Source organism: Mirounga angustirostris, unplaced genomic scaffold (genome assembly GCF_029215605.1).
Source record: "Mirounga angustirostris isolate CCGP_5_RB_7025 unplaced genomic scaffold, mMirAng1.0.hap1 SCAF_9, whole genome shotgun sequence".
NCBI classification, from domain to species: domain Eukaryota; kingdom Metazoa; phylum Chordata; class Mammalia; order Carnivora; family Phocidae; genus Mirounga; species Mirounga angustirostris.
In genome coordinates, this window is record NW_026991717.1 from 41,789,269 (window position 1) to 41,815,469 (window position 26,201).

Here is a 26,201-nt window from a genome sequence, read left to right on the forward strand (position 1 = left end):
CCTCTGTTTCCTCATCCGTGAAATGGGGGTGGTAACAGTGCTGTTACGAGGATGACATGGAGCAGTAGTGGGCTGCCTGCCTTGGTAAATGTTCAGAAGATGTCAGCCCCTGCCTTGCCCCCTGGGTAGCATCAGGCTGGGTTCGTGGAGGCTGGGATAGCAAGAAGGAAGCCCTTCTGAAAGCAAGAGGAGCTGCAGATAGAGGGGCTATTTTCCTTTTTACTCCCAGTCAGGGCAGATCTGAGCCTGAAGGTACAGTTGGTCCAGATGGGCCAGTGTGTGAGTGATGAGGGCAGGACAAGAGTCTGGGGCCTGCCCACCTAGCAGAACATCCCTGCCGCGCCAGTGTGCAAGCCTGCCCTAGGTTGTCAGGCCCAAGCAGCATTCCCACTTCTCCCTGGGATGGATTCCCAGGACACTTGAGCCCCAGGGAAGGAAGATCATTTACTCTAGTTGTTAGGAGCAGAAGCTTTGGAGTCCAACAGATAGAGGTTAAAAGCCCTTTGTTCACAAGCCAGTATTTCAGTCTTGGTTTCTCCTTCTGAAACAGAGGAGTGATGACATCCACCGCAGAAGATGGCCGGGAGGGTTCGATGGGGTGGAAAGTATTTCACGTGCGTGGTTAGCACAGTGAAGCCAAATAGCTGTCTTCACTCAGGGGACAGTTATTGCGCACCGGGTGGATGCCAGGCTCTGTAGCCAGAAGAGGAACAAAACTCTCAGGAAGCTTGTAACCCGGTGTGGGGAGACAGATAAGTAAGCCGTCACCTTGAAACGGGAAGAGACAGTGGAATCGGGGAAGCACAGGGTGTTATGGGAACTGGGGAGGATGAGTGCGCACATGCGTAGGCCTTCTGGAGGAGATACTATTTTTACTGAAATGTGAAGAGGAAATTAACCAGGTTGGGGATAGGGACTGTGCAGGAAGAATGTTCCAAGCAGGGGAGAAGTCACCTGCTGAGTGTTACGTTCTTGGGGTGGACAAGAACTTGTGGGGCCAGGCAGTACTCAGGTAGGAAAACGTGGCCTGGCCCTGGGGTTTTCACAAGCCATGGAGAGGCTATGTCTACTAGGCTGTGGGACGCAGAGGTGAGAGGACATAAGGCAAGGATGCTTCTCACCATTCAGAGCAGTGCTGCCTGGGAGAATTCAGCTTCCCGTTGTTCTTCCTTCTTCTCTGATGTTCCCCACCCAGTTCCTACTCCCCCATAATCCTGGGGGTCACCAAACCAGGTCCGGTGTGACTGCCTTTGTCCACTGTGGCTCCCATCCTCATGCAGAATGTGCTGTACCCCAAGCACACTGCTCATCAGAAAGCCTCGGGCCCTGACCCTCAGCCCCAGAGACAAGCCTCAGGGCCATTCCCTGGAGAGGAGGGGAAGTTCCCTTTAACATGACTAAAGAATGTGGTAGAATGGAGGGAGGAGAAGCTTCCCCCGCCCCCCCGCCGGGGTGATGGTGGGCAGTGGAGAGGGCACAGCTCACTGCATGGGGTGCCAGGACACTCGGGGTCCATGGGCAGCCATTGGAGGGCTGGATTGGGGGTACTGGAGTGGGGCCATCTGTCTGGGTCCTATTTCCTGACCTCCCCTGTCCCTACTCTCCTTTCTGCAGGGCCGAAGACCCTGCTTTGCTTTGGGAGAGGACTTTGACACATTTTCAAAATAAAAGTGGAGAGAAATCTCCAAAGGGGAAAAAGGATAAATAAGCTTAAAAAAAATGCAAAGGGGGATGTATTAGTTATTTATTTTCAAAGTCGGGGGAGGCCTCAGCCAGCTCCCTTGAGTGAAAGTTTCTAGCCACTCTGACATGAGGTCGCAGAGAGCCAGGAAGTTCGGGATGCGGCACCTGGAGTGTCTTCAGGCCAGATTTAGAATCAGTTCAGCTAATCTAGGGGCCAGATTTAGAATCAGTTCAGCTAATCTAGGGCCACCCTCAGCCTGCCTGCCTCGGTGCTCTGCACTGCAGGGGTGAACACGCAAAGACCTGAATCCTTCCCTCCAGCTGAGGTAGAGGAGCTAGGACAGTGACAACAAGGACTGTTGGGCAACAGAGAGTGTGACAAATGTCATAGCAAAAAGGTTCAAATAAGCACCAAGGGGACTGGGGAGGAGGATTCATTTCTGGTGGGTGTGGGGGGAGGGGTACTCAGTGAGGAAAGCTTTCAAGGGCTAGCTGAGTTGAGGCAGACTTTGAAGCCCAGCTAGGATTTTATTTTATTTTATTTTATTTTTAAAGATTTTATTTATTTATTTGAGAGAGAGAATAAGAGACAGAGAGCACGAGAGGGAAGAGGGCAGAGGGAGAAGCAGACTCCCTGCCGAGCAGGGAGCCCGATGCGGGACTCGATCCCGGGACTCCAGGATCATGACCTGAGCCGAAGGCAGTCGCTTAACCAACTGAGCCACCCAGGCGCCCCCCAGCTAGGATTTTAATGGGCAGATCAAGCAGAAGGCTTTCTAGGTAGAGCAAATAATGGGATCCAAGGTACAAGGTGGGAAATTCTTTAGGACTTTGGAAATAGGGCCGTTTGATTTTCTTAATTTATTTAAAACTGCTTTATTGAGGTAATAAGTCATATACTATACCGTTCACCCATGTAAAGTGTACAGTTTACAGAGTTGTGCAATTGACACCAAATTCAATTTTAGAAAATATTTATCACTCCAAAAAAAAAAAAGCCCCATACTCATTAGCAGTCACTCCCCATTCCCCCAGTCCTCGACAACTACCAGTCTACTTTCTGTTTCTATGGATTTACCTAGTCAGGATATTTTGTATAAATGGAATCCTATAACGCATGGTCTTTTGTGACTGATTCTATCACTTGGCATAATGTTTTCCTTTTCTTTTTTTTAAAGATTTTATTTATTTATTAGATAGAGAGAAATAGCATGAGTGGGGGGAGGAGCAGAGGGAGAGGAAGAAGCAGACTCCCCGCTGAGCAAGGAGCCCAACGCAGGGCTCGATCCCAGGACCCTGGGATCATGACCTGAGCTGAAGGCAGACGCTTAACCAACTGAAACCCCAGGCGTCCTCGGCATAACGTTTTCAAGGTTCGTCCATGCAGAAGTATCAATATTTCAGTCCTTTTTATTTTTCCTTTGCCTTCATTCCTCTTTATGGCCAAATAGGATTCCACTACATGGATATACCATATCCACCAGTTGATGGACATTTGTCTTGTTTTCCCTTTTGACATTTGATGTCAAATGTGACATTTGATGTTTTGGTGTAGATGTATGTTTTCAGGACATTCCGTTTGAGTGGAGCCTAGGACCCCCATGGCAGGGAGTGGGAGGGGACAGGGTGAAGCAGAGCAACGGGCTCACCCACTCTGGACTCTGAGTGGTTGGGTGGGGGTGAGAAGGGCAGGCTCCTGTTCTGGCCTCACTGAGAGCCTGTGGTGGTTGGGGCCAGGGCAGGGCCATCCCCCACCCAACACACACCCACACAATTGCATCAGATCTGACAGCAGTCTGTGACGCTGGAGATAGCCTGGGCAGCTGCTATTTTCCCTGTAAATCAGGTGCATTTGTCCCCCGTGTCCTGCCGAGGGCCATAATCAGTTAAACACATAGAGAAGTGTGAGCTACGTGGTTAGTCCAGAGGAGGGGAGTTTGTCAACAGGAAGCTGGCCAGCCGGGGGGACAAGGTGGTCAGGAAGCAAAGGTTACTAAGCCAAGTGTAAACCGAGGCTAGGCTCCTAGGCTCCCATCCCTCCCATCCTCACATGGGGGCAGGGGTTTTGTTTACAGGAAATGCTGCAAGTTTCTCACTGGCCCCATCTAACAGATTGGGAAACAGAGGCACTGCATGAAAGGGATCTGCCATTCAGAGACAGAAGCTAAGGTCTCTGGTGCTGCTGGAAGCAGCAGGCTTGGTAAAACCTGGGCCTTACCCTCAGTGCTGTGCCTGTTTTTGAGTTCGCAGGAAAATACAGGACACAAAAACAAGAAAGAGTTTTAGTCTCCTAAACAAGAATACCAAACCTCACCCTAACCCCAAAGTGAAGACACAAAACAGGGCTTTAATTACCATCTTTTCTTCCTTTCCTTTTTTTTGTTTTGTTTTGTTCTCCAGCCAGAAAACATTATGTTGTTAGACAAGAATATTCCCATTCCACACATCAAGCTGATTGACTTTGGCCTGGCTCATGAAATAGAAGATGGAGTTGAATTTAAGAACATATTTGGGACGCCAGAATTTGTTGGTGAGTTTTAGGCCTGTTTCTCTCCCACAAAAGCATCTGGGATCAAAAGGTAGAGAAATTCTGGGAATAAACCCTGTGTCTAGGGCTGTGGTCTCTGGGCTGAGAGGTGGTGGCTTGGAGAGCCCCCCCCCCCCCCGCCCCGGCCTTAGAAATAAAATGTCCCGCTGGTCTTCTGGGTAAGAGTTCAGGTGCTGGCTTTGAGCACCCAGTCAGGGAGGGGGAGGCCAGGTGGGGCTACAGGTCTTTGCCGAGTCAGATCCTCCCGGAGCTGGCCCCACCCCTCTGCTCTTAGTTGAATTTATTGTGAAGATTTAAAATTACTTCACCCTCTGGCATTCCCATAAACTCAAATTTCTCTGGAGCAGCTTTTGATTTCCTGAAAAGGAAAAGGGAAATCATCTGCCAAATGCCAGATCCACCCACTCACCTCTCCTGTGTGCCTGGCCTTTATTCGTGCATGGGGGGGGGCGCCTCCTGGAGCAGGGCCCTGGCAGCTCTGTCTTCCCTCTGCTTCTCTCAGCCTTGGCTCAGGCCCCAGAAACCCCCGCATGAGACTGGGGCTGCAGGTTGGGGGTCCTAGAGAGACAGCCTTGCAGAGGGGAGAGGAATGAGAACTGAGGACCACCGTCTCTCTGCTTTGGAAGTTGGAGTGGTCTTGGAAATGGAGGGAGGGCGTGGTCTCCCCAAAACCTAGAGGCGGAAACTTCTGACCACAGTCTAATCAAAAAGGAAAATAGAATGTGTCAGATCATCCATTCTGATGGATGTTCAGGTCACACGTAACAGCTCCCCGGCCGTTATAGAACAGTGCTGTCCAGGCCCCCCAGACCCCAAGGTAGGGGAACCTTGCCAGGCACTATGCTGGTGCCCTACAGACATTATCTCAGTTAATCTTCAAACAACCTCATAAAGCAGATTTAGTTATTTTCTCTATCAAATGCTTTATTCAAGGCAAAATAACCAGTAGGTGGTAGAGCTAAGATTCAAATGTGGATACAGCCAACATCAAAGCCTGTGCTCTTTTGGTTACACTGGGTCGTCTCTCTATAAAGACCTTCCCCCCAGGAGGCTTACAATTTAGTGTGGAAACAAGACATCAAACCATCAAGTAAGACTGCTGGAAGGATCTTTTTAGGTCATCTGGTCTAGTTTAACAAATGTGGAATTGGAAGGCTAGGGGATTTTAGTTAAGGTCAAGGAATGGTTATTCTTCATCTACTGTGTAACAGATATTAGGTGAGTTACTGGAGACACAGTCATGGCAAGGAGTCACACTCAGAATGACACATCCAAGGTCACACAGTGAGTTGGTGGCAGAACCAACTTGAACCCGGGGCACAAGACATCTATTCTTGAACTTTGTCCAAGATAGCAGTTGCTGTCCACTATTCACATATGTAGATAAAATGCATATATTTATTTAGTTAAGTTCATACCAAGTGTTAATCAACAACAGACAGTTCAACAAGAAATTCAGGGCAACAGTGGAAGAAGTGTCACAAGACAGGATGTGATTAATTATAAAGTGAATGATAGAGATATCTCTGAAAGACCATTCAAACAAGATGGCCACTCTGGCAAAGTCAGTGGGATCAACCATGACCTTGAGTCAACGAGAGACAAAGGGCTGGTGTTGTGGGTGGGAGAAGTGTCTGAAGAGGGATGGGGACAGCGCCAGGGTAGAGGAGGAGCACATCCCAGGTTCCGTCGTTTATAGCAGGAGGTAGGGCCAGAATTAGTGCATTTATTGGGGACAGTTCACTGTCCACTCCGGATGGAGCAGAGTTCCCATCAGACTGGCCATGTGAGTGGGATATTGATGAGTAGGCCAGACTGTGGAGGTTTTTTTTCCAGTGGTATGCTGTTTAATGTCTAACAACAGGGTCTCAAAACAAAACAAAACACAACCCTAATTTATAGCATTTGCCAATTTTAAGCTACCAACTGGTCACTGAATTCAGGGTTGGGAGGAGATGCACACAGTTGACTCTGGTGAACCAGTATGATCAAGCTCCAGCCCAGAACTGGTTTTGTTTGCACCTTACAGATTTATAAGGTGACTTCTTTAGGTCCCTGCCCAAATTATGATGACTTTCTTTACCCAGGACTCCTGAGAAACAGGGTTATAATCACTTGTCCTCCTCTCACCATTCCTTTGAAATCTGAACCTGGGGCACAATGTTGAAAAGTTATTACTGCCAGCCTCTAGGATTGTGGTGGATCTGGTCTTCCAAAAGCCCTCCTGCTACAAAACTGGATTCTTGAGAAAAATATTCTTTTTAATGAAATTCTGGACTCATAGGAAATAAGAGAAATCTTTAAGGGTAGTAACTCCTCCAGCATCACCGGCCCCACCTCCAAAGCCAGTGAAATGAACTTAGAGCTGGGGCTGTGAGCAGCAAAAGAATTCAATAGAAGGACCTCTCCCAAAGGCAAGGAATGTATCAGTGTTTCAGTGAGAGACCAGCAAGACTTAGATATCCGAGGACATAAGATATTGAAATTAGCAGATGTTGAGTATAAAATAAATGGAATGTATATAGAAATAAGAGATAGAAACACAAGAATAAGCAAGCAACAAGAGACTGTCAAAAATGAGCAGGCAAATTCTAGAAAGAACCAGATGGAAGTTTGAGAGATTCAGTATATATTCCTAGAAATTTAAAATTCAGTGAATGAGTTAAACAGCAGATTTTACACAGCTGAAGAGAAAATTGAAAAATTGAAAGGCAGAGCTGGAAAAATTAGCTAGAATACCACAAAAGGACAAAGACACAGGAATATGAAATAGAGGACAAGTGTAAGAGGGTAAAAATGGAAAGCCTAACATAGGTCTGTTTGGAATCCCAGAGGAGGGAATGGAGACAACAGAGGAGCAACGTTTGAAGAAGATGGCTGAGAATTTTCAGAACTGTTGTAAAAACGTGCATCCCCAGACACAGGAAGGACAATGTATATCAAACAGAAAACAATAAAAGTAAATTCATTATAGTTATACTAAAGCTAACATTACAGTTAAACTATAGGTTACCAAAGGCAAAGAGATCTTAAAAGTAGCCAGAGAGAAAAGACAGATCATCAATCAATCAATCAATACAAATTTTAAAAAATTAGACTGACAGCATACTTCTCAAAACAACAATGGAAGCCGATGACTGATAGAATATTATCTTTCAAGAGCTGAGGAAAAATAAAAAACCAATAGGGAGCATCTCTCTACTTACTAGATGGGATGCTGATTCATGAATTGCTTAATAAAGTCAATTACATCCTCAAAAAAAAAAAAGGACCCATAACTGCATACCCAGGAATGTTATATTTCAGGAATGAGGGTAAATGATTCAGACAAAACAAAGCAAAAAAATTACAAGTGAACAACAAAAAAGACAAACCATGAAACAATTAACCACCAATGGGCATTTATTAATAGAACCTCCAAAGATGTGCTTGTGAATTAAATGACCTTTGAGGGGAAGTCTCAATGCAACAAGTAATAGGAGCGAAGAAATCAGTAAACAATAGGCAAATATAAACATTTTCTGTTTAAAATGATGATGGTAATGTTTTAATTGTGGGGTTAAAAAAAGAACTAAAAGTTGAAGAAAATAATGTTAGGACAGAGTGCTTGAAATTAGTGTTCTAAGGTTCTTGTATTGTTAGAGGGAGGTCAAAACACTGCTTTATGTTAGAATTTGTTACATAGCCATCCTAAAGTCTCAAAAGTGGCCATTACAAAAATATAAGTAGGGGGGAAAACAATAAGAAAAGTAATAAAAAAAAAAAAAAAACCAAGAAAGAAGAAAAGCACGGAAGAAAATGGAGCAACAAAAGCACACAGAGGACAGAAGTGCATGTATATGCATATCAAGCAGATAAGCTTGGAAAATGAGTTGTGTTTCTCAAACTCTCTGTGGTGAAAGACTGAAAAAAAAAATGTCTTCAATCTGTCCTGGACTGCTTCTTCAGTGAGATATGAGAAAAATAAATCCCTAGAAAAATTATCACAATTTGAATGTCATGGCAATGTCAAGTTGCTCTACAAGTTTCTAAATGCTTACTCCCAATTTCTGTACCTGTTGTGTCTGGACCAGTGACCGTTTATCTTCAGACTGCACCTTGAATCACTGTCCGAGAGGAAGTCTTTCATGTTTGTGAGGAGACGTGTGCAAAAAAGTTCATAGCAATGTTGTTCCAGTAAGAAAAGAAGTGGAAACCATCCAAATGATCACTGAGAGGACCGTGAAGGGAAGATGCTATATATTTGCTCAGTGGACTATTACATAGCAGTGAAAACGAAAGACCATGGATGAACCCTGAATGAACGCTAGAAGCATAATGTTAAGTGGGGGGGGGGGGGGGGCACCAAGTGACTACATCATTTTTATGAAGCTAAAAAATAAGCCAGAAAAGTGGTTCCTTGTGTCTCAAAGTAGGGAGAGGTGGGAAGGTGGGCACACCCCATAGATGCAATGGTTTTAATATTGTTCTAGATGAACAAACGTAGCCTTTCCCACTGTCTCCCTTTTTACATTATGATCAAACAGGCTCAGCCCTTCTCTCTTCTCTAGCTACTCACCTCTCTTTCTCCTCTGTTTCATGGCCAAGTTTTTTTATGGCGTTGTCTACACTCTTATCTCAACTTCCACCATCCGGGCACTCGCTGGACATTACTCACTTTCCAAGTGCTTGCCTGCTTCATCTTTGGGCAGCACTTGGCCCTCTTCAGTCCTGGGTAGAATCTTCTTTCCTAGACTCTGTACCCACTCCTGGTCACCACGTCATCCACACAGCTCCTGTTTCCATGTGTACAATGAATGGCTCAGGATTTGATGGTTCTGACTCCCTCTCCTGTTCCTAGGACATGTTTGCCTGGATGCCCCTCAGGCACCTCAGGCTCATCATGTCATTGGCCCCAGAATGTCTTCATTCTCAACTCAGTGGGGAGGTGACCCTCTTTCAGGCCAGACTCAGGAATGTGGATTCCCCACTGCCTTCTTTTCTTCATTATCACCTTCCAGCGCTGACCTAACTGGTTTCCACCAGAGAGTTCTAAAGCAGGCCTTGTTGCTAGGTCCCATTTCCCCTTCCTGCATCTTCCTCATGCCACCCTGCTCTTCCTCTTCCAGGTGTCCCTCTTCCTCACTATCAAGGCCTCTGTGTAAAAGCTTTCCACCAGAATAACCGGCAACTTCATTTCTCAAAATTCTTAGACCCAGAATTATCTCCATCTGTTGCTCTGATTTTTCCTTAGTGAGGATTCAGGAGGGAGACATTTGTCACCAAACGCCCTAAAATTCTCTCGAGCCATGTCTTCTCATTTTCATTCTCAACTTGGCTGATTCTTCAATTTGGCTTCTTTTAGCTCCAGAAATTGTGAACTACGAGCCCCTGGGCCTGGAGGCTGACATGTGGTAAGTTGTACAGACCACCCAGGTGACCTAGGGATCCTTTCAAGGGCAGCAGGCCTCAGACCCCGGCTCCGGCTGACATCCCCCTCGACCATGAAAACCCCTTCCTCCGCACGTTCGGAGCCTCTGGTTGCTCCAAGTGTGCTGGACCCGCGGGCCAGGCAGCTGGAGGCAGCCAGGCCCGGACCTGAGGCCAGTTAGAATATGGCCACGGCAGAGACCAGGGGAGAAGTAAGGCTGCAGGTGCAGGCTCAGCCCTGAGGCCTGCCACAGCCATGGTAAAGAAATAGTAACGATAGCTCATTCAGTTAACCAAGTGATCACTGAGAGCCTCTTAGGCTCTAAGCGCTGTGTGGGGCCCGGAGATACTGTAGTGAATTTTCTGCACAGACAGGACTCATTTCATTTGCACAGGGCTTTATAGTTGGCTGAGTACCTTGATTGCCTGGTTTTCTAAAATCCACCCACCAGTTTTGTGAGGTAGTTTTCATTACCTTCATTTTATGACCAGAGAGAGGCTCAGAGATGGATGATAAGGGACTTGTCCCAATCACAGCCTGCAAGTGCAGGAGCCTGATCTTGAACTCGGGTCCTCGGATTGAATGTCCAGAGCTCGATGACTCCAGACACATCCCTGGCTGCTGCTGAAGAGCAGGATGGAGGGGGTCATGGACTTGAGATGGCATCTTTAGGCCGCCGTGGAGGGGCAAGTGACCCCTTCCCCTGAGGACCGTGCGGGGGAGTCCCTTGCTGGGCTGGGACCAGAGCCAGGTGGCTCTGACTGGCCTGTTTTTTGTTTTTCAGGAGCATAGGCGTCATCACGTACATCCTGTGAGTATCCCCGATGCCGGGGCGCCGACCTAGCTTGGATCCAGGGGACCCGGGAGGAATGAGAGAGGGGCAGGCAGACAGGCAGACTGAATTTACTGATTTCCCTCATTTCCTCATTTCCCACGAGCCAGATATGTTGAATGCACACGGCACACCTGGCGGTCTGAGCTCTTAGCTCCGTTTCAGACGCTCGGCCCCGGGGCAGAGGTGCAGCCTTGTCAGCATCCCCACTGTGGCCAGGCACACCCAGGCTGCACGTCCTGTGACAAAGTTGGCTTTCGCCCAGAAGCCTTGGTCCAGCCCTCCAGGCTGCTGTGCCTTCCCGGATCCCGCGTCTTTCTCTCCCCTCTCCCCTTCCTTCCCCAACTCTCACAGGCTCTCTTGTTTCTCCCCAGAGCCTCTTTCCCAGCCCCGAAATATTAAGTTGCTTAAGCAGCCATTTCCCGTGGAGCTCCATGTGCAGTGGATCTGTCACTTTCGATCTCTGTGGCCTTGGGCAGATACTTAACCTCTGGGCCTGTTTTCCTCATCAGGAAAATAAGAATCGCAAACTTCCTGCCCACGGGTGTGCTGGGCAGCTTAGGTGAGCCGCCACGTGCAAAGCTCCCGGCGCGGCTCTGGCACGTGGCACGTGGCTGATGAGTCAGCATGCATTCCAGCATGCTTCCCCACTGGCTTCCCCTCACCGCACACCTGGGACGTGCTATTTTTAGGGCACACTGGGTAAGAGCCCGCCAGCAGCCAGAGGCGCCGTGGGGGCTCCAGTGCCCCACACCCCCGCATGCCAGTTCTCTGACTTTTCCAGCAGCCCACAGACTGGGAGCTCTGTACGACCTGGTGGACCCCCCTGAGCTGCGGAGGAAGGTCTCGATCCTGGCTGCACGTTAGACCTTTTAATACCTACCGCTGCCCAGGCCCACTGCAGATCTATTATCTCAGAATTGCTAGAGATGGAGTCTGGGCATCAGTATTTTTTAATCAGTTTTTTAAAAAAAGATTTATATATTTACTGAGAGAGAGAGCATGTGCACAAGTGGGAGGAGGGGCAGAGGAAGAGGGGAGGGAGAATCCTCAAGCAGACTCCTCGCAGAGCACAGAGCCCCACGCAAGTCTCTGTCCCAGGACCCTGAGATTATGACCTGAGCCGAAATCAAGAGTCAGACACTTAACGGACTGAGCCACCCAGGTGCGCCTGGGCATCAGTATTTTTTAAAAGCCCCAGAGGAATTGGATGCAGAGAAAGAGAATCTGATGCAGTGCTCGATGGTTCCAGATTCTGCATTGGCTCTTGAAACCTTGATTTTTTTTTTTCAGAACTCTGATTTCCTTATTGAAATATTGAGCCTTCTTGCAGCTCATTGGAGTCCCACACAGTTTCTTGAGTGCCTGCTCCGTGGTGGGCACTGGGCCAGGCATGCAGGATGCTGACATGAAGGAGGTCTGCCCTGCTTGCCTGGAGCTCCCCTTGTCGGGGGGAGACACCACACAGCTAAGTCGCACTCAGTGGGACCAAAGTCACACTGGATGTATGAACACGTCTCTGTGAGACACAGCTGGGAGAGGCACTGGTTTGCTGGGGCTGTGGAAGATTGAACGAGTTTAGATGTGACCCTGTAGAAAATGGGGAGTCATAGAAGGTTCTTTGGGTTCAAAGACAGAAATAATGGCCACCAATTCCAGAGCGCTTAGAATGAGCAAGATTGCAGGGAGCATTGTCAATGTATTTATTCTTTACAACAATCACGTGAGGTGGAGGCTTTTATGTTCTTCATTTTATAGAGAAGGAAACTGCAGCTCAGAGAGGTTGAGTAACTTACCTAGGTTCACACAGCTATTGAGTAGCAGAGCTGGGATTCAAATCCAGGACTGAAATATCAAAATTTTCCCAGTGCACCTTGCTGCCACTCTGCCAAGAAAGTGGCAGTGGGTTGGGGATGACCTTCGAGAGATATTTAGTATATAAAACCAACAAGAGTTTGGGGCCGGTTAGATGTGGTGAGGGAATGGATGGAAGAGTCAGAGGTGGTCCCTGTGTTCTAGCTTGGGTGCATCCATGAAGGGACATCATTAATCAAGGCAGGGAGCTCATGGAGGGAGGTTGGGGCACAGTGACAATTGGCACATCTAGGGAGAGGTATCCCATAAGAGGTATCCCAATATGAGTCAGGAAACAGTAGATTTGGGAGTCACTATCTGAATGACACATTCTTGACAAACCCTGCAGGGGAACCTGACACACCTGTCTAGGCCCTAATGGCCCATCTCTTCCCACACCTCTCAGGTTTGGCTCAAGCTGTTCCCTTAGTCTAGAAGACCTTTCATCTCCTCTGACTGCTGATAGCCTCTTCATTCTTCAAGATGCAGCTGATACAAATGTCAACTCCCCCATGAAGCCTGCATTGGGTTTCCCCTCTGTCCTGTGCTCCCCCAGTCCTTCATCTGGTCTTCCATTATATTCTGCTTTATTCTGCTTGGGATTATGAAAAGCCATGTCCCTGTGTTTCCTCCCCTCCTCTTCAAGTTCCTTGCAGACACAGTTTCTCTCTGTCACGTACTTAGTAAGAGCTCCATAAAGTAGATTGAATTCAACTGTTAGCTGAAAAGGCTGCTGACTGGCTGCCCAGAGGCGGGCAGGCGGTGTTGCTAGGAGCCTCCCATCCCCAGGCAACAGTATGAGTCAGGGTTCCCTGATTCCATCAGCCCCACCTCTGTCTACTTACCTACAGTCACGTGTTCCCTCTCTGTGTGCTCAGCCTAAGTGGAGCATCCCCTTTCCTGGGAGACACGAAGCAGGAAACGCTAACAAATATCACAGCAGTGAGTTACGACTTTGACGAGGAATTCTTCAGCCAGACCAGTGAGCTCGCCAAGGACTTCATTCGGAAGCTTCTGGTTAAAGACACCCGGTAAGATGACAGAGAAAGGCATGGGCTTCTGGGGTACTGACCTCCTGTCCCCTCTCCCAAAGACATGTCATTCTGTCCCTACTTTGCCATGGGCTGCCATCTGCACCATTGTGGCCTAATCTGGGCAGGCGCTGAGAAGCGTGGATTAGCTGAGACTTGGCATTCATCTTGCTTGCTCAAGTCTTTCTGCTTTCTTTCTTGCCAAAGTACAAATAGCTCTGTGTGTATGTGTGCGCACACGTGCGCGTGTATGCACACATGCATGTTTGAAAATCAGCCTGGGTTTCTCTAGGGCACATCATCTTTTCCGGTCTGTCCCAAAGGCACCTAGAACTAGGATTTGAAAAGGAAAGTGGCAGAGTTTCTAAACCAATTCAGGTGGGATTTGGGGGAGGCAGACTCAGAGGGGCCAATAAGTGGGAGAATAGGAGACATACTAATCCTACCCCTTTTTGGGGCCCAGGGTGAGCCCCATGGCTATAGAGTCAAAGCAGGAGATAGGCCGGGGATTCTAAGGTGCTGGGTGCCCAGAGCATGGACTAGATGGGACAGGAATGAGATCTCCAGATTCTAGAAGGCCATGTCCTCTTGGTCCCACAGACTTCAGAGAGAGCCAGAATGGGGTCCTCTGAAGGGCAGGGGCCTGGTTTCCCCATCCAATGGCAGTGCTAGGTCAGGTCCTTACCAGAGCAGGGAAGGACGGAAAAGGGATCTGGGAAGCAAACAGAAAAACACCGAGGTTTCGTGGTCTGTGGAGAGCTAAAGCTCACAAGAGCACTTATGACTCTCATAGAGTGTGGCGTTAGGCCCTTGAAGTTCAGGACCAAAGATGAGGGTTTACATAATGTCACTCTACTGAGGGGCCTGCCTGGACCACTTTCTCTGGAATGCGGGGACTTCAGCCAGTTCCCCATCCATCTCTGCATCCCCCATTATTCTGGTTCAATGGCAATAGTCAAAGAATGCCACAGTGCGGGTCTGACAAGAGTAAGAATGGAGACCATTGCTCTCAGCTTCTGTCTTCATGGATCATCACTGTTTTCTGATCCTCGTTGCAGGAAACGGCTCACAATCCAGGAGGCTCTCAGACACCCCTGGATCACGGTAAGGGCATGTTGTGGAGTGCCAGTGAGCAGGCAGGTCGGCAGTCTCTCTGGGTGGGTGGCCAGATGCAGAGGGCCCACCGAAAGACCTTTGCTAGAAACACCCACCCTCGGGCACCGATGAAAGCCGGGCGGGGGTGCCAAATGGTCTGGATTTGTTCAAATAGGTTCATAGGTTTAAGTTTGTATTTCACAGGTTCAGGTGACTTATGAAACAAAACCTCACAAAGCTCCGTTGAAACCTTTTTCTTTGGGGCCATCTTACAAAGCGTACTTTGTCAGAGGACGTGTCACTGTCACTCTCAGAGCAGAAATCAGGACTCCCAAGTTGTAGAGAGAAAGCAATGACAATTAAAACCTCAACTCTGTAACCAAGGCTCCTTCTTTCTAACTTTCGGCACTCAGAGTAAAGGATGACACTCTGACCAGAACAGGGCTCGGAGATGGAAGCCTGGTGGGGAAGAGAGGTGGTCACCCCCAGGGCGATGCTGTTCCCTCTGGGGAGATGGGGGCACGAAGGCAACTCCCCGCCTAACCTGCTTCGTAATTGGGCTTCCAGCCGCTGGTTTGGGGAGGGTCTTGCTGTCTAGTCACAGTACAGTAAAGTGCTAGTTAAAAGCACTTTGCCGAGGGGCGTCTGACTGGCTCAGCTGCAGAGCATGTGACTCTTGACCTTGGAGTTGGGAGTTCAAGCCTTCAAGCCCCACATAGGGCGTCGAGATTACTTACAAAAAAACAAAACACTTTGGTGGGGTGAGAATCAGGAGACCAGGATTCTGGCCCTACTTCTGCTGCCTGATGAGATGTGTACTCCCTGGGCCTCACCAGACTTCCCGTTCACCCGCATTGCAAGGAGAGGGCTGGCTAGGATGATCTGAGCATGCAGATGCGGAAGGATAGGGCCTATGGAGGATGGAGGGCAGGGAGGGCTGGAATGCTTCAGAGAAGGTCACGTTCATCTGCTCATTAAAGGATGGGGAAGGCCAAGGGCCCTCTAGGTTTGGAGTGGGCCCAGAGCCCAGAGCAAGGGAGTCTCTCAGGCTTAGTGTGCTGAGTTGCCTAGGTCTGGGACGCCAACCGGCCCTGAAGGAGAAAGGTCCCTCAACCCCCCTCTGTCAGCCATGGCCTTGTCTGCTCCTACCTTTGAGTGGATGCCTGCAGAGTCCTGGCTATAGCCTGCTTGCCCGTGTGAGCTCCCTAAATGCTATGCATGTGGAGACCTCCTCTAATGGCCATGGATCCCTCCCCAACCCTGAAGTGAGCATGCAGGCAGCACCCCTGTACTCTTTAATCTTTTTCATCATCTGTGGGGAGGCTCATCCCACCGTGGTCCTCCCCGTGGCCTGATGCATGCAGTGAATGTGTGCCTTCTGCCTGCACCTTGAACTGCCCTTCGGATCAGGCATCAACTTAATTCTGGCTGTTCTATCTAAACACCCACCAGTCCAAAGGAGAAGTCAGAGCCCCGGAACAGCAGAAGACAGAGCCCCCCCAGCTGAAGACCAAGCGCCTGAGAGAATACACCCTCAAATGCCATTCGAGCATGCCCCCCAATAACACCTACGTCAACTTCGAGCGTTTTGCCCGTGTAGTAGAGGACGTGGCTCAGGTCGACTGGGGATGCCGTGCCCTGGCAGGGACCCACGACACCATCCAGGACGATATGGAGGCCCTGGTCTCCATATACAACGAGAAGGAAGCTTGGTACCGAGAGGAGAGCGAGAGCGCCCGGCATGACCTATCGCAGCTCAAGTACGAGTTCCGCAAAGTGGAGTCCTTGAAGAAGCTCCTGCGAGAAGACATCCGGGCCACAGGGGCCCGTCTCGGAAGCATGGCCAGGAAATTGGACCATCTGCAGGCACAGTTTGAAGCTTTAAGGCAGGCGTTCTCAGCAGACCTACAGTGGATCCAGGAACTGGTGGGCAGCTTCCAGCTGGAGAATAGGAACGCAGATGGCCTGGGCTCCGTGTTCCACAGGGACGCCAGGGAGTCCCTAGTGGAGCTGCCTGACAGATCAGCCAGCAAGGAAGTCTTGGCCGGCTTGAAGCTCTGAGTACCAGAATCTAGTCGGTGATGCATCCTGGATGATTTGCAGAAGCGTGCTTCCGAGTGCCCTGCCAGGGCATCAGCTAGAATTATCCTGCGGGGTGTGTGTCTGTAGCAGAGCTTTCCACCCCCTTCACAGAATCCAGAACCAGGAAGGTGCTAGCTAGTTATTCATTCTGCACCTCCTCTCACCAACCTGTGTTTCTGGGAGGGTGGCTGGCACAGAGAGCAGCCAGGCTGTTAAAACAATTGCGAGTGAATACCCCTCCGCAAACCCTTCTCTGGAGGGAGAATGGCTGACCCTGGGAAGATGCTTGATCATTGATTTGTAATAATGGATTTGTTCACATCTCACTTCCCATCTCTGTGCCTTAGGGACTGCAGACCAAAGGGCAATCTTTGCCTTAACTAGGGATAACAATAAGCCAGTGTGGTGCTTTCCTGCTACAGAAGGAGGGATTTAAAATGCACGGAGAAAATATTGCCTTTTATTTGCACTGGCTTTTCACTTACTGAGCACTTACATCTTTGATCTTTTAAAGAACTCTGTGAGCAGGAAGGTGGGTGGTATTATTATTGTTGTTACTATTATTTCCATGTAACTGTTGAGGAAATTGATACAGAGAGGGAAAGTAACTTACTCAAGGTCTTTCTTAGCTGGTCGATATGGATGGAACAGAAACCTAAGAAGCCTGACCCTCAGATGAGGTCTATGGGAAGAAATAGTGAGACTTTGCTATAAATATCCACCTTCACGTTGAAGTTCAGGTCCAGAGGTAAAGTTAGCAACTTCATCTAATTCATGTATTCTGCCAGGTATAGGTAGAATGCCCCATTCCTTTAGACGATTGTCCCAAGAAGTGGGTCCTGGAGGGTGCAGTTCGTGGGTCCTAACTAGCCCTATCCCTGTCTGAAGATCAGCTTGCAGAGCAGGAGGCAAGGGGGCAGCATCTCCCCCTTTCCCCCCTCTACCCCTTCTGGCTAAAGTCCCCAACCTTGTGTTAGGACTAAAGACCAAAAGGAACTCGACAAGAAGGTCCCTTTTCTTATGTACCTAGGGCACTGGGGCCCTGAAAGGGCTGAGAAACTCTGAGAGTTTAAGACTGGGAAGCACAGGGCGCCTGGGTGGCTCAGTTGGTTAAGCGACTGCCTTCGGCTCAGGTCATGATCCTGGAGTCCCGGGATCGAGTCCCGCATCGGGCTCCCTGCTCGGCGGGGAGTCTGCTTCTCCCTCTGACCCTCTTCCCTCTCTTGCTATCTGTCTCTCATTCTCTCTCTCTCAAATAAATAAATAAAAATCTTTAAAAAAAAAAAAAAAGAAGACTGGGAAGCACAGGCTCAGTGGTCCCCACCTGACGCCAAGCTTTGAGCACACCTCCCTGAGGACTGTGTGAGGTCATCTCCCCGGAGGGGCCAGTCAGCCAGCTCATATGGGCAGAGCGTGGTGGAGTGTGGGCCCAGCACTAGGCTAGAAGCTTGGGGTGAGGGACCAGATGGTATCATTTCAAAGTGACTTCACAGACTCACAAAACACCCTTGTCTGATAGGCAGGGTAGGTGTTATTCCCAGTTTGGAGATGTGGAAACAGAGAGGTTGTGATTTGCCCAAGGCCACGGTCGTGGTAAAAGTGGCGCCCTTCTGATGATACGTCTGTTGCTCTTTCTTGCTTCCCCTAACTGCCTCAGCTCCAGGAGTTTACTCTCTGCTTACAGGGCAGAGATACCCAGACTCACCCATCCATCTATTGACAAATAATGTTTGAGCACCTGCCAACTGCCGGGCGGTCGGGTTGGCACTGGGGATACAATGTTGAGTGAAAACAGGCTTGTTTCCTGCCTTCATGGAGTTCACAGTCAGGAAAAGGATTCCAACATTAATCTAGAACATTCTACAAGTACAGAAGTGTAGGTGGAACACATGCTATGGAAGAGAAGTGTGTAGCTGGCAGCAGGGGTTTGATCTAGTCGGGGAAGGCTTCCCTGAGGTGGTGATGCTGGAAGCGAGGTCCGCAAAGCAAACCAGGGAGAAAGAAGTGTTCCCGACAGAGCTGTCAGGGCTAGGGCTTGGTGGTGGAGGGGGCACGGAAGCTGGAAGGGAGAGGATAAGGTGGGTATATGGTGTAGATGTGTCTGGAGAGGAGGCATGACCAGTGGTACTTTGCCATATTAAAGAGCTCTGCCTTCATCCCAAGAATCATGGGGAGCCATGATGGATCCCAGGCTAGTCAGCTGCCTGCGCTGCTGGGCAGGGGAGGGCATGGCCAGTGAGCAGCACAGACGGCAAGTGGTTTGGGACAAGACATGAGATTTTGACCCCATGCAAACCTACCTCCTTTTCCATTATCCTGCCAGATCATCTCAAATATCATACATAATATTTGTAACAGAAACGGTTTCTATCAAATGTAAGAAACCATATTTTCATCAAATATATGATGCATTGTTATTTCAGATACCAAAAATAAGAAAGAAAAAAGCCAAGTGAGGTAGGAGACTGCCTCCCCTCCCCCCACCCCAAAGCTGAGACACCTTCACTGAGAAGGCAACCAAGAAATAAAGCCATCGTGCAAAAAAGGGAAAGCAAGGAAACGTGTGTTTCTTCCTTAATGCTAGATGGAGGAATGAAAAATCCTCCCCTGGGAAGAGGAGCCCCAGGTGGGTGGTAATCACGCAGGTGTGCTTTCTGTATTTGCCCAATCCGTGTGATCCGAATGAACCTTCAAGCAGAGAATCTAATGTCACACGGTCTGAGGTTGGGTGGCCCCCAATGTCCGACAGAAGCAGTGTGGTCATCTCCTGGAGCACCTGTCTTCACTTCAGACCCACTGTAATGATATGATGCCGTTTGTTAGAAGAGAAGTCCTGATTTCAGAGATCCAAAAGTGTGTGCATTTGGAATCGGAAATGGAAGATAGCGAAGCCCTGTTTCCTGTGCCCTGCCTGGGAGACTGGCTACAAGTGACCTGTCTCCAGTCTCTCCAAGAACTTACTCGCCCTTTGGCCATGTCAGTAGACCTTGAGCTCATACAACCAGATCTCCTAAAGAAAGGAAGCCCCCAGCTGAGTAACTCAGGTTAAACTTTCTTGTGAAGCTCGAGATAAAAGGCACTACAGGAGTAAGACGGTGCTGACTTGAATTAAGGACACTGGGAACAGGGAGGGGAAAGCGGTTAGTCCAGAATCATGGCACTGGCCACTCACCGTTCGTGCTGGGAGGTACTGAGAGGCGAACCACCAGACACTCTCGTTTTACAGCATTTGACAGGACAAGACCCGGCTGGAGTCATGCAGCTGGTCATCCCCAGAGCTGGGGTCAGAACCATAAGTGGTTTTCCTCCCAGTCGAGGAATCATCCTTTCTGTGTTCATGTCCTGTCATTGGTAACTATTTATTATTTAGATGTTTTCTAAGCAGACCCTTTTCTGTACCTAAGAGCTTCTGAACACAAATGAACTGAGAAGTGCCCCCAGGTCTTTCAGGGAAATTAGAGGAGGCTGTGACCTTCCTCTGTCACTTGGCCGGTCCAACTCCTGTCACCCTTTGGCATCAGAACTTGATGCCAAGGGGAGAGCCCAAGGAGGCCTGTGGAACGCCCAGCTGGAGGATCCGCTGGATTCCCCGCCACATGCGCATAGCTGGTGTCGTAACCGTGGAGTCAAGGGCAGGGCGGGGCTGACAGTGGCCAGATGGGGTGTCAGGAGGGGAATGTTTCACTGGTACCTAGAGGGAGGAAGGCCTGGGGGGCGCTGCCAGGCCACATCAGCCACAAAGGAAGAGTTTTCATTCACCACGTATCGAGAGGTTGGCGTCTGCTCTGTGCAAATGCCACCCTGGGCTGTCGGGGAGGCTGAGCGTGTGACATCTTCCTGATTACGGATTCCCAAGGAAGATGGAGAGTCAGCATCTGGGAAAGGCAGCAGCCTGTCCCCCCTCTGAGGCAGATGCACATGGCATGTGATAGCTCAGCTTTGCGGGAGGAAAGGTGGAGAGAGCCTGGTAACCGGTGAGGGGGCCGGCAGTGAAGGGACGGGGCAGAGTGATAATGGCAGGAGAAGTCAGTCTCCCCCGCGAGCCCTCTCCCCGCACTGCCCACCCTCCCCCACAGGTGATCGTGAAGATGGCGGCCCCCCACCTCGCTCTGACAGGCAGGGCACCCAGCCCGTGTGGGAGGTGGCTGTGTGCCCAGCCACCAACCCCACTGTCAGCCTCTGGAAAGGTCTGTGGCACTGAATGGCCTTTTCTCCTTTGTCTGTGAAACTCTTGGCCTGTGGAGAAGATTCTTTGCCCTGTAGAGGAGACCCAGCAGTGGGCATATTTGAGGAGCAGAAGGGACCAGTTCATTTGGACAAACACTGATTGTGCTCTGGCTCTGAAGGGAGGTGACAGATAAGGACAAGACAACCCCTGAATAAAAGACTCAGTGTCTGCGACAGATGGGAACCACCCCCTGCCCCTGAACTGGGAGATGGGAAAGGCCATGCTGAGTGATAAAATAGAGATACCCAATATTCCAAAAAACGAGAGAGATCAATTTGGACTGAGAAAGGGTCAGAGGGTCAGCAGGGGGCAGAAACGTTCTCAGGGAGGGTCCCCCCCTCCAACACCTCCTTCCCAAGCTGTAGCCTGAGAAGGTACCATGTAGAATTTGGAGGGGTGGGCATGAGCCCAGATTAGGGCCAGGAGCCTGGACCTGTTAAACGGAGATAAAAGAGGAGCTTTACAGGAATTTAGGGGGTGTTTTCGCTTTGAACTTTTTGTTGTGGGAAATTTTCACACATACCCAGAAGGGTATAGTGAATTCCATATGCCTCTTACCCAGCTGCAGCAGTGAGCAAGTTATGGCCCATAATCTCACATGCACCTGCACCACCGCTGTTTCCGGAGTATTTTAAAGCAAACTTTAGACTTATTTCACTCATAAATTCTTCAGCATGTATTTCTAAGCACTTTATTTTTAATACTACTCCTGTACCATCATCACACCTGACAAAACCAAGAATCATTCCTTAATATCATGTGGATACATATTCCATACTCCCGTGTCTCCACTTTTCTCCAGGTTGTCCTGTTGGGGGTGGTTTGTTCAAATCAGGATCTAAACACAGTCCATGCGTGGCATTTGGTTGTGACGTCTCTCAGGTCTCCTGTCTTCCATACCGGTACATGAGGGAGAGCTTTGGAAACTTTTCCTGGGGACAAAAAATTGCTCAGAAAACTGAAGGTCCTGGAAAGAGGATTAAAAGTGCAGAGACCTAACTCAGGAAAGTGAGACCAGGTCAGGCAAGGAAAGGGGGCATCCCACTCCTTTCCATTGCCTTCTTCTATGTGCAGGACGACCTGCAGAGACGCAGTCTCTCCACAGATCTCCCCACCCATGTATAAGGAGGCAGACACTCAGGTCCTCATAAGCCTCATGTGCTCCTTTCCTGGGAAGACTGGGAAGTGAAGCCATCAAAAGGGAGAGTTGGAGGTGCCACCTATAGAGAGACTGGATTAAGGGAGATTGGTGGGGCTGGAGACAGACAGACCCAGGCTGGAGATGGAAGTGGGTGCTCAGGTGTCCCTGACTTTCCATGGAGGGTGGGGCTGGAGAAATGGCACAGATGGAGATTTGAAAAGTTGCAATCTGTTTGCCGTTTCTAGAGGAGGCCTGGTATTGAGAGAAAATCTGGAGTGCCTCTTCTTGTAAAGAGAGTTCCTTTTTTGTGCCCGGGGGGTAGCTGCTGTTCCAACTCTCTGCTCTCTGGGCGTCGGTGCTGACCCAGCACACCCTGCTGGACTTTGTCAAGGCCGTTTGCATCTCCATAAAAAAAACCTGACTTCAGCCACAGCGTTCTGTCTTCTTGCCTCCTTTCCCGACATTTTTCCGAGACACTAAACGTGCTCCTGGGAGCCTGGTCAGAATTGCCCATACTCTGGCCAAAGGACCTCAGGTTGGAAGGTGGGTACTGTGTGTTTGCAGAGAGGGGAGGGCCAAGAAAAGGCAGAACGCAGCCCCATCCCCCTGACACCCCTAATTTAGTCAAAAGTGTTGTTCCTTCTGGGAACAAATTTCACTGCAGAATTTATGTCTCTGACTTCCAAGGATTAGATGGTGGTGTCAGCAAGTGGTGAGCCTCTTGGCAACCGAGGAGACCCATTGATTAGGAAAGGCCAGCCTGACAGATTTATGCCTGGGTGGCCCCCTTCTCAGAGTTCATGCTGTTTTGTGTAGCACATAGACAGGGCCCTAGAAGCAATTGCATCACCTCCCATTAATGGCTTCTGGGAATGGTCTCCCCTCATATTTTAGTTGGGCCCCTCTGCTCCATGGCTGGTACTGCTGGACCAGTTGGAAGGTAGGATTCTTATTAATGGGATTCCCCTAACTGCGTGTTGACTTTCCAGCCATGGGGTTCGGGCCTCTCTCTTCTGGCAAGAGTGCCAATCAGTAAGTGGATAAAAAGAGGTCCCTTCCCTCCCAGCGTCTGCTGATCCCACCTCATCAAACTCTCCAAGTGAAGTGCAAGTGTCCCCTGCAGGGCTTAGGCTCCAAAGTGAATGCAGACATCAGTGAGGTTAGAGGTAGAAATGTTCTGTGGGTTGGGGAGGCAGGAAATCACCCTGGGAAGGAGACACTAGTTGCTGGGAGGTGCGGGAGAGGGAGAGTAACAAAAAACAAATACAGAATAGAATGTCAGGTAGTGATACCTGTCATGAAGAAGTAGGGTGCAGGCACAGTGCATTGTATGGGGCAGTTGGGGTGCTATTTTATATAGAGAAGTCGAGGAAGGCTTCCTGAGGAAGTGACATTTGAGCAAAGACTGAACAAAGTGACAAAGTGAATATATGAAGGAGCAAGAGCAAAGACCCTGAGATTTTGGGTTCCTGAGCCAGCAAGCAGACTGTAGGAGCCACAGTGACAGAAAGGAGAGAGGGAAGAGGACATCAGGGTGGAGCAGGACCCAGATGGTACAGGCCTTGGGGGGCTTGGTGAGCTTGTTGTGTTCCATCAAGGGTGCCGGGAAGCTGCTGGAAGGCTTTGATACCAGTTAAAGTCAGGCTCTGCCCTCTTTTGTGTCTCGCCTCGGGTGAGACCTAGACCCAGGGCTGGGCTTGCCGGTGTGACAGAGGAGGTGAGAGGCGGTGAAGGAAAGAGCTAGGAGAGCTTAGCTGGATGGTCCCCTCAGCGGCCTCATCCTCTTCTCTTCCCTCTCTGTCTTCCTCCTTCCCCCTCCCCTCATTCCCCCTCAGTCTCTGGCCCAAAGAGTGTTTTAGTTTGGGAGAGTGAAGAGCCCCTGGCTTTCTCACCCCCCCTCCAATGTCGAGGGTATGTGCACTTTCCTCCCTGCTCCCTGACCCCCACAGAGCTCTGTTGACTCCCAGGCAGAGCCCTGGGGAGCCATGGTGTCACGGCTGCTGATCCAGAAGCCCGGGCCTGTCATTGGCAGGAGTGAGCAGGTCCCGGGTCCGAGGATTTCATTCCAGTGTGTCTCTTCAGCAACTCGGGGAAACTAACGTTATAGCTGTTAAGCACCCACCGGTGTCTGCTCTGGGTGGGGAGGAGGTGGGGCAGAGGACACTGACAAAACCCTGAAGAGAATTCCTTCTGTGTCCTCAAGTTGTTTTTCACTAGTGAGACGGCCCCACTGCAGAGCTGGCCGAGGTTGGTGAGAAATACTGAGGGAGCTCCCCTGTGTTTCGGTCCTGGCAGGGAGAGAGTCACTGCCTTTCGGAAGCTGTCTTGGAGAACGTCATGTTTGACCTGGGCTTTGAAACAGAGGGGCCTTCCGGGAGCACAGGGGCTGGGGTGGGCATGGAAAGTGCGCCTCCTGCCGGGAGGTTTTAGGTCCCCAGCAGTGTGGGCCAGCCCTATGTGCCAAGCGCCATGAGGAAAAACCAGCAAGAACGGAGGAGGGCTCCAGGCGCAGAGGGGAGACAAGCCCAGCGCTCAGGAACCCACAAGCGACGTCGCTCAGCATTCACTGAGGAGCCAAATGAGGCATTGCTGTGAGGAGGCTGTGAGAGCAGGGAGAAAAATCAAGCTGGGTGGGCCCGTATGGGTCATCCCTGGCAGTTCGTTTTCTTGAGGTCAGAGTTCTCTGAGAATGGATGAAATCTATCAGCTCTCTTTGGAAGAAATGTATATGTGTGCACACGCATTAAATTAAATTTTTTATTGAGATCTAAATCACACACCATAAAATTCCCCATTTAAAAGAATACAGTTCAGTAGTCTTTAGTATCTTCCCAAGGTTGTGCAATAATCACCACCATCTAACTCCGGGACATTTTGTTTTTGTTTTGTTTTGTTTTGTTTTAAGTACTTTTTTTTTTTTTTTAAGATTTTATTTATTTATTTGTGAGAGAGAGAGCACATGAGAGGGGGGAGGGTCAGAGGACGAAGCAGACTCCCTGCCGAGCAGGGAGCCCCATGCGGGACTCGATCCCAGGACTCCAGGATCATGACCTGAGCCGAAGGCAGTCGCTTAACCAACTGAGCCACCCAGGCGCCCCAGGACATTTTGTTAATCCAAAAAAAACCTCATACCCTCTCAGAGTCCTCTCTCGGCAACCCCCACCCCCCTCTAGCCCTGGCAACCACCAATCTCATCTCTGTCTCTATCAATTTGCCTATTCTGGGCATTTTATGTAAATAGAATCATACCGTATGTGGCCTTTTGTGTCTGGATTCTTTCACTCAACATAATGTTTTCAGGGTTCATCCACATTGTAGTATCTGTCAGTACAGTGGACCCTTGAACAACCCAGGTTTGAACTGTGGGGGTCCACTTTCATGTGGATTATTTTTTTATAAATACAGGACAGCACTGTAAATGTATTTTCTCATCCTTAAAATTTTCTCAACACTTTATTCTCTCTAGCTTGCTTTATTGTAAGAATACAGTACGTAAAACATATCACATACAAAATATGTGTCAGTCGACTGTTTATGTTATCAGTAGGGCTTCTGGTCAACAGTAGGCTGTTAGTTGTTAAGTTTTTGGGGAGTCAAAATTTATATGTGGGTTTTTGACTGTGTAGGGGTTCAGTGCCCTAACCCCTGCATTGTTGAAGGCTCAACTATATTGTGGATAATATTTCTGAATTATGTTCCATTGTAGAGAAGTTTGTTTATTCACTCATCAGGTGATACACATTTCAGTTGTGTCTACTTTTTGGCTATTATGAACAATGCTGCTTTGAACATTCATGTACAAGTCTGCACACTAAAACTTGCAAACCATTTCAGGGGGTTCAAAGAACCTCTGAAACCTATCTTTTGATCTAGGAAAACTTTGTTTTACAGAAAGGGAGGAATTCAAGGGGGAATGGACTCATCAAATTGTTTACATTAAACATGTCCAGTTTTTTTATATGTCAATTATGCCATAATAAAGCTATTACCCCCATAATACAGATGAGAAAACTGAGGCTTAGTGAAGCTAGGCCAGCTTGTTGGAGAAGTCAGGATTTAAGCTGAGCTTTAACTGCCAGGCTGTGAAAGGCAACTATACATCCCATTTCCTCTCCCTCTCCACTGAAGCCCCCATTTCCTTCAATTTACTTTTGAACGGAGTCCTAATGTTCTATTTGCCCTCTGTTTTGCTAAGCCCAGTACCAGCCCAGCGCACAGTGGGCATCCTAGACTGCTGTCCAATGACCCTTCCCCAAAGCGAGCCGTGATTGAAGTCTCTGCCTCCCATTCTTCCCCT

At 49.2% G+C, this 26,201-nt stretch overlaps 1 protein-coding gene across 5 annotated transcripts in view; it reads left to right on the forward strand.

The window, feature by feature from the left end:
* The window catches only part of LOC123861116 (cytosolic iron-sulfur assembly component 2A), a 157,001-nt gene that overhangs the window by 125,934 nt on the left and 4,866 nt on the right, over window positions 1–26,201 (forward strand). For 3 of the 5 annotated variants that reach the window (XM_064570321.1, XM_054513475.2, XM_064570325.1), the window contains 6 exons: window positions 4,084–4,213; window positions 9,576–9,624; window positions 10,426–10,452; window positions 13,206–13,358; window positions 14,417–14,462; window positions 15,906–24,853. In XM_064570321.1, the coding sequence (XP_064426391.1) occupies window positions 4,084–4,213; window positions 9,576–9,624; window positions 10,426–10,452; window positions 13,206–13,358; window positions 14,417–14,462; window positions 15,906–16,514 (1,014 nt within the window). In that variant the 3' untranslated portion in view covers window positions 16,515–24,853. Of the gene's footprint in view, window positions 1–4,083; window positions 4,214–9,575; window positions 9,625–10,425; window positions 10,453–13,205; window positions 13,359–14,416; window positions 14,463–15,905; window positions 24,854–26,201 lie in introns of those variants that run through there. The other 2 variants (XM_064570322.1, XM_064570324.1) reach the window with 1 other exon arrangement.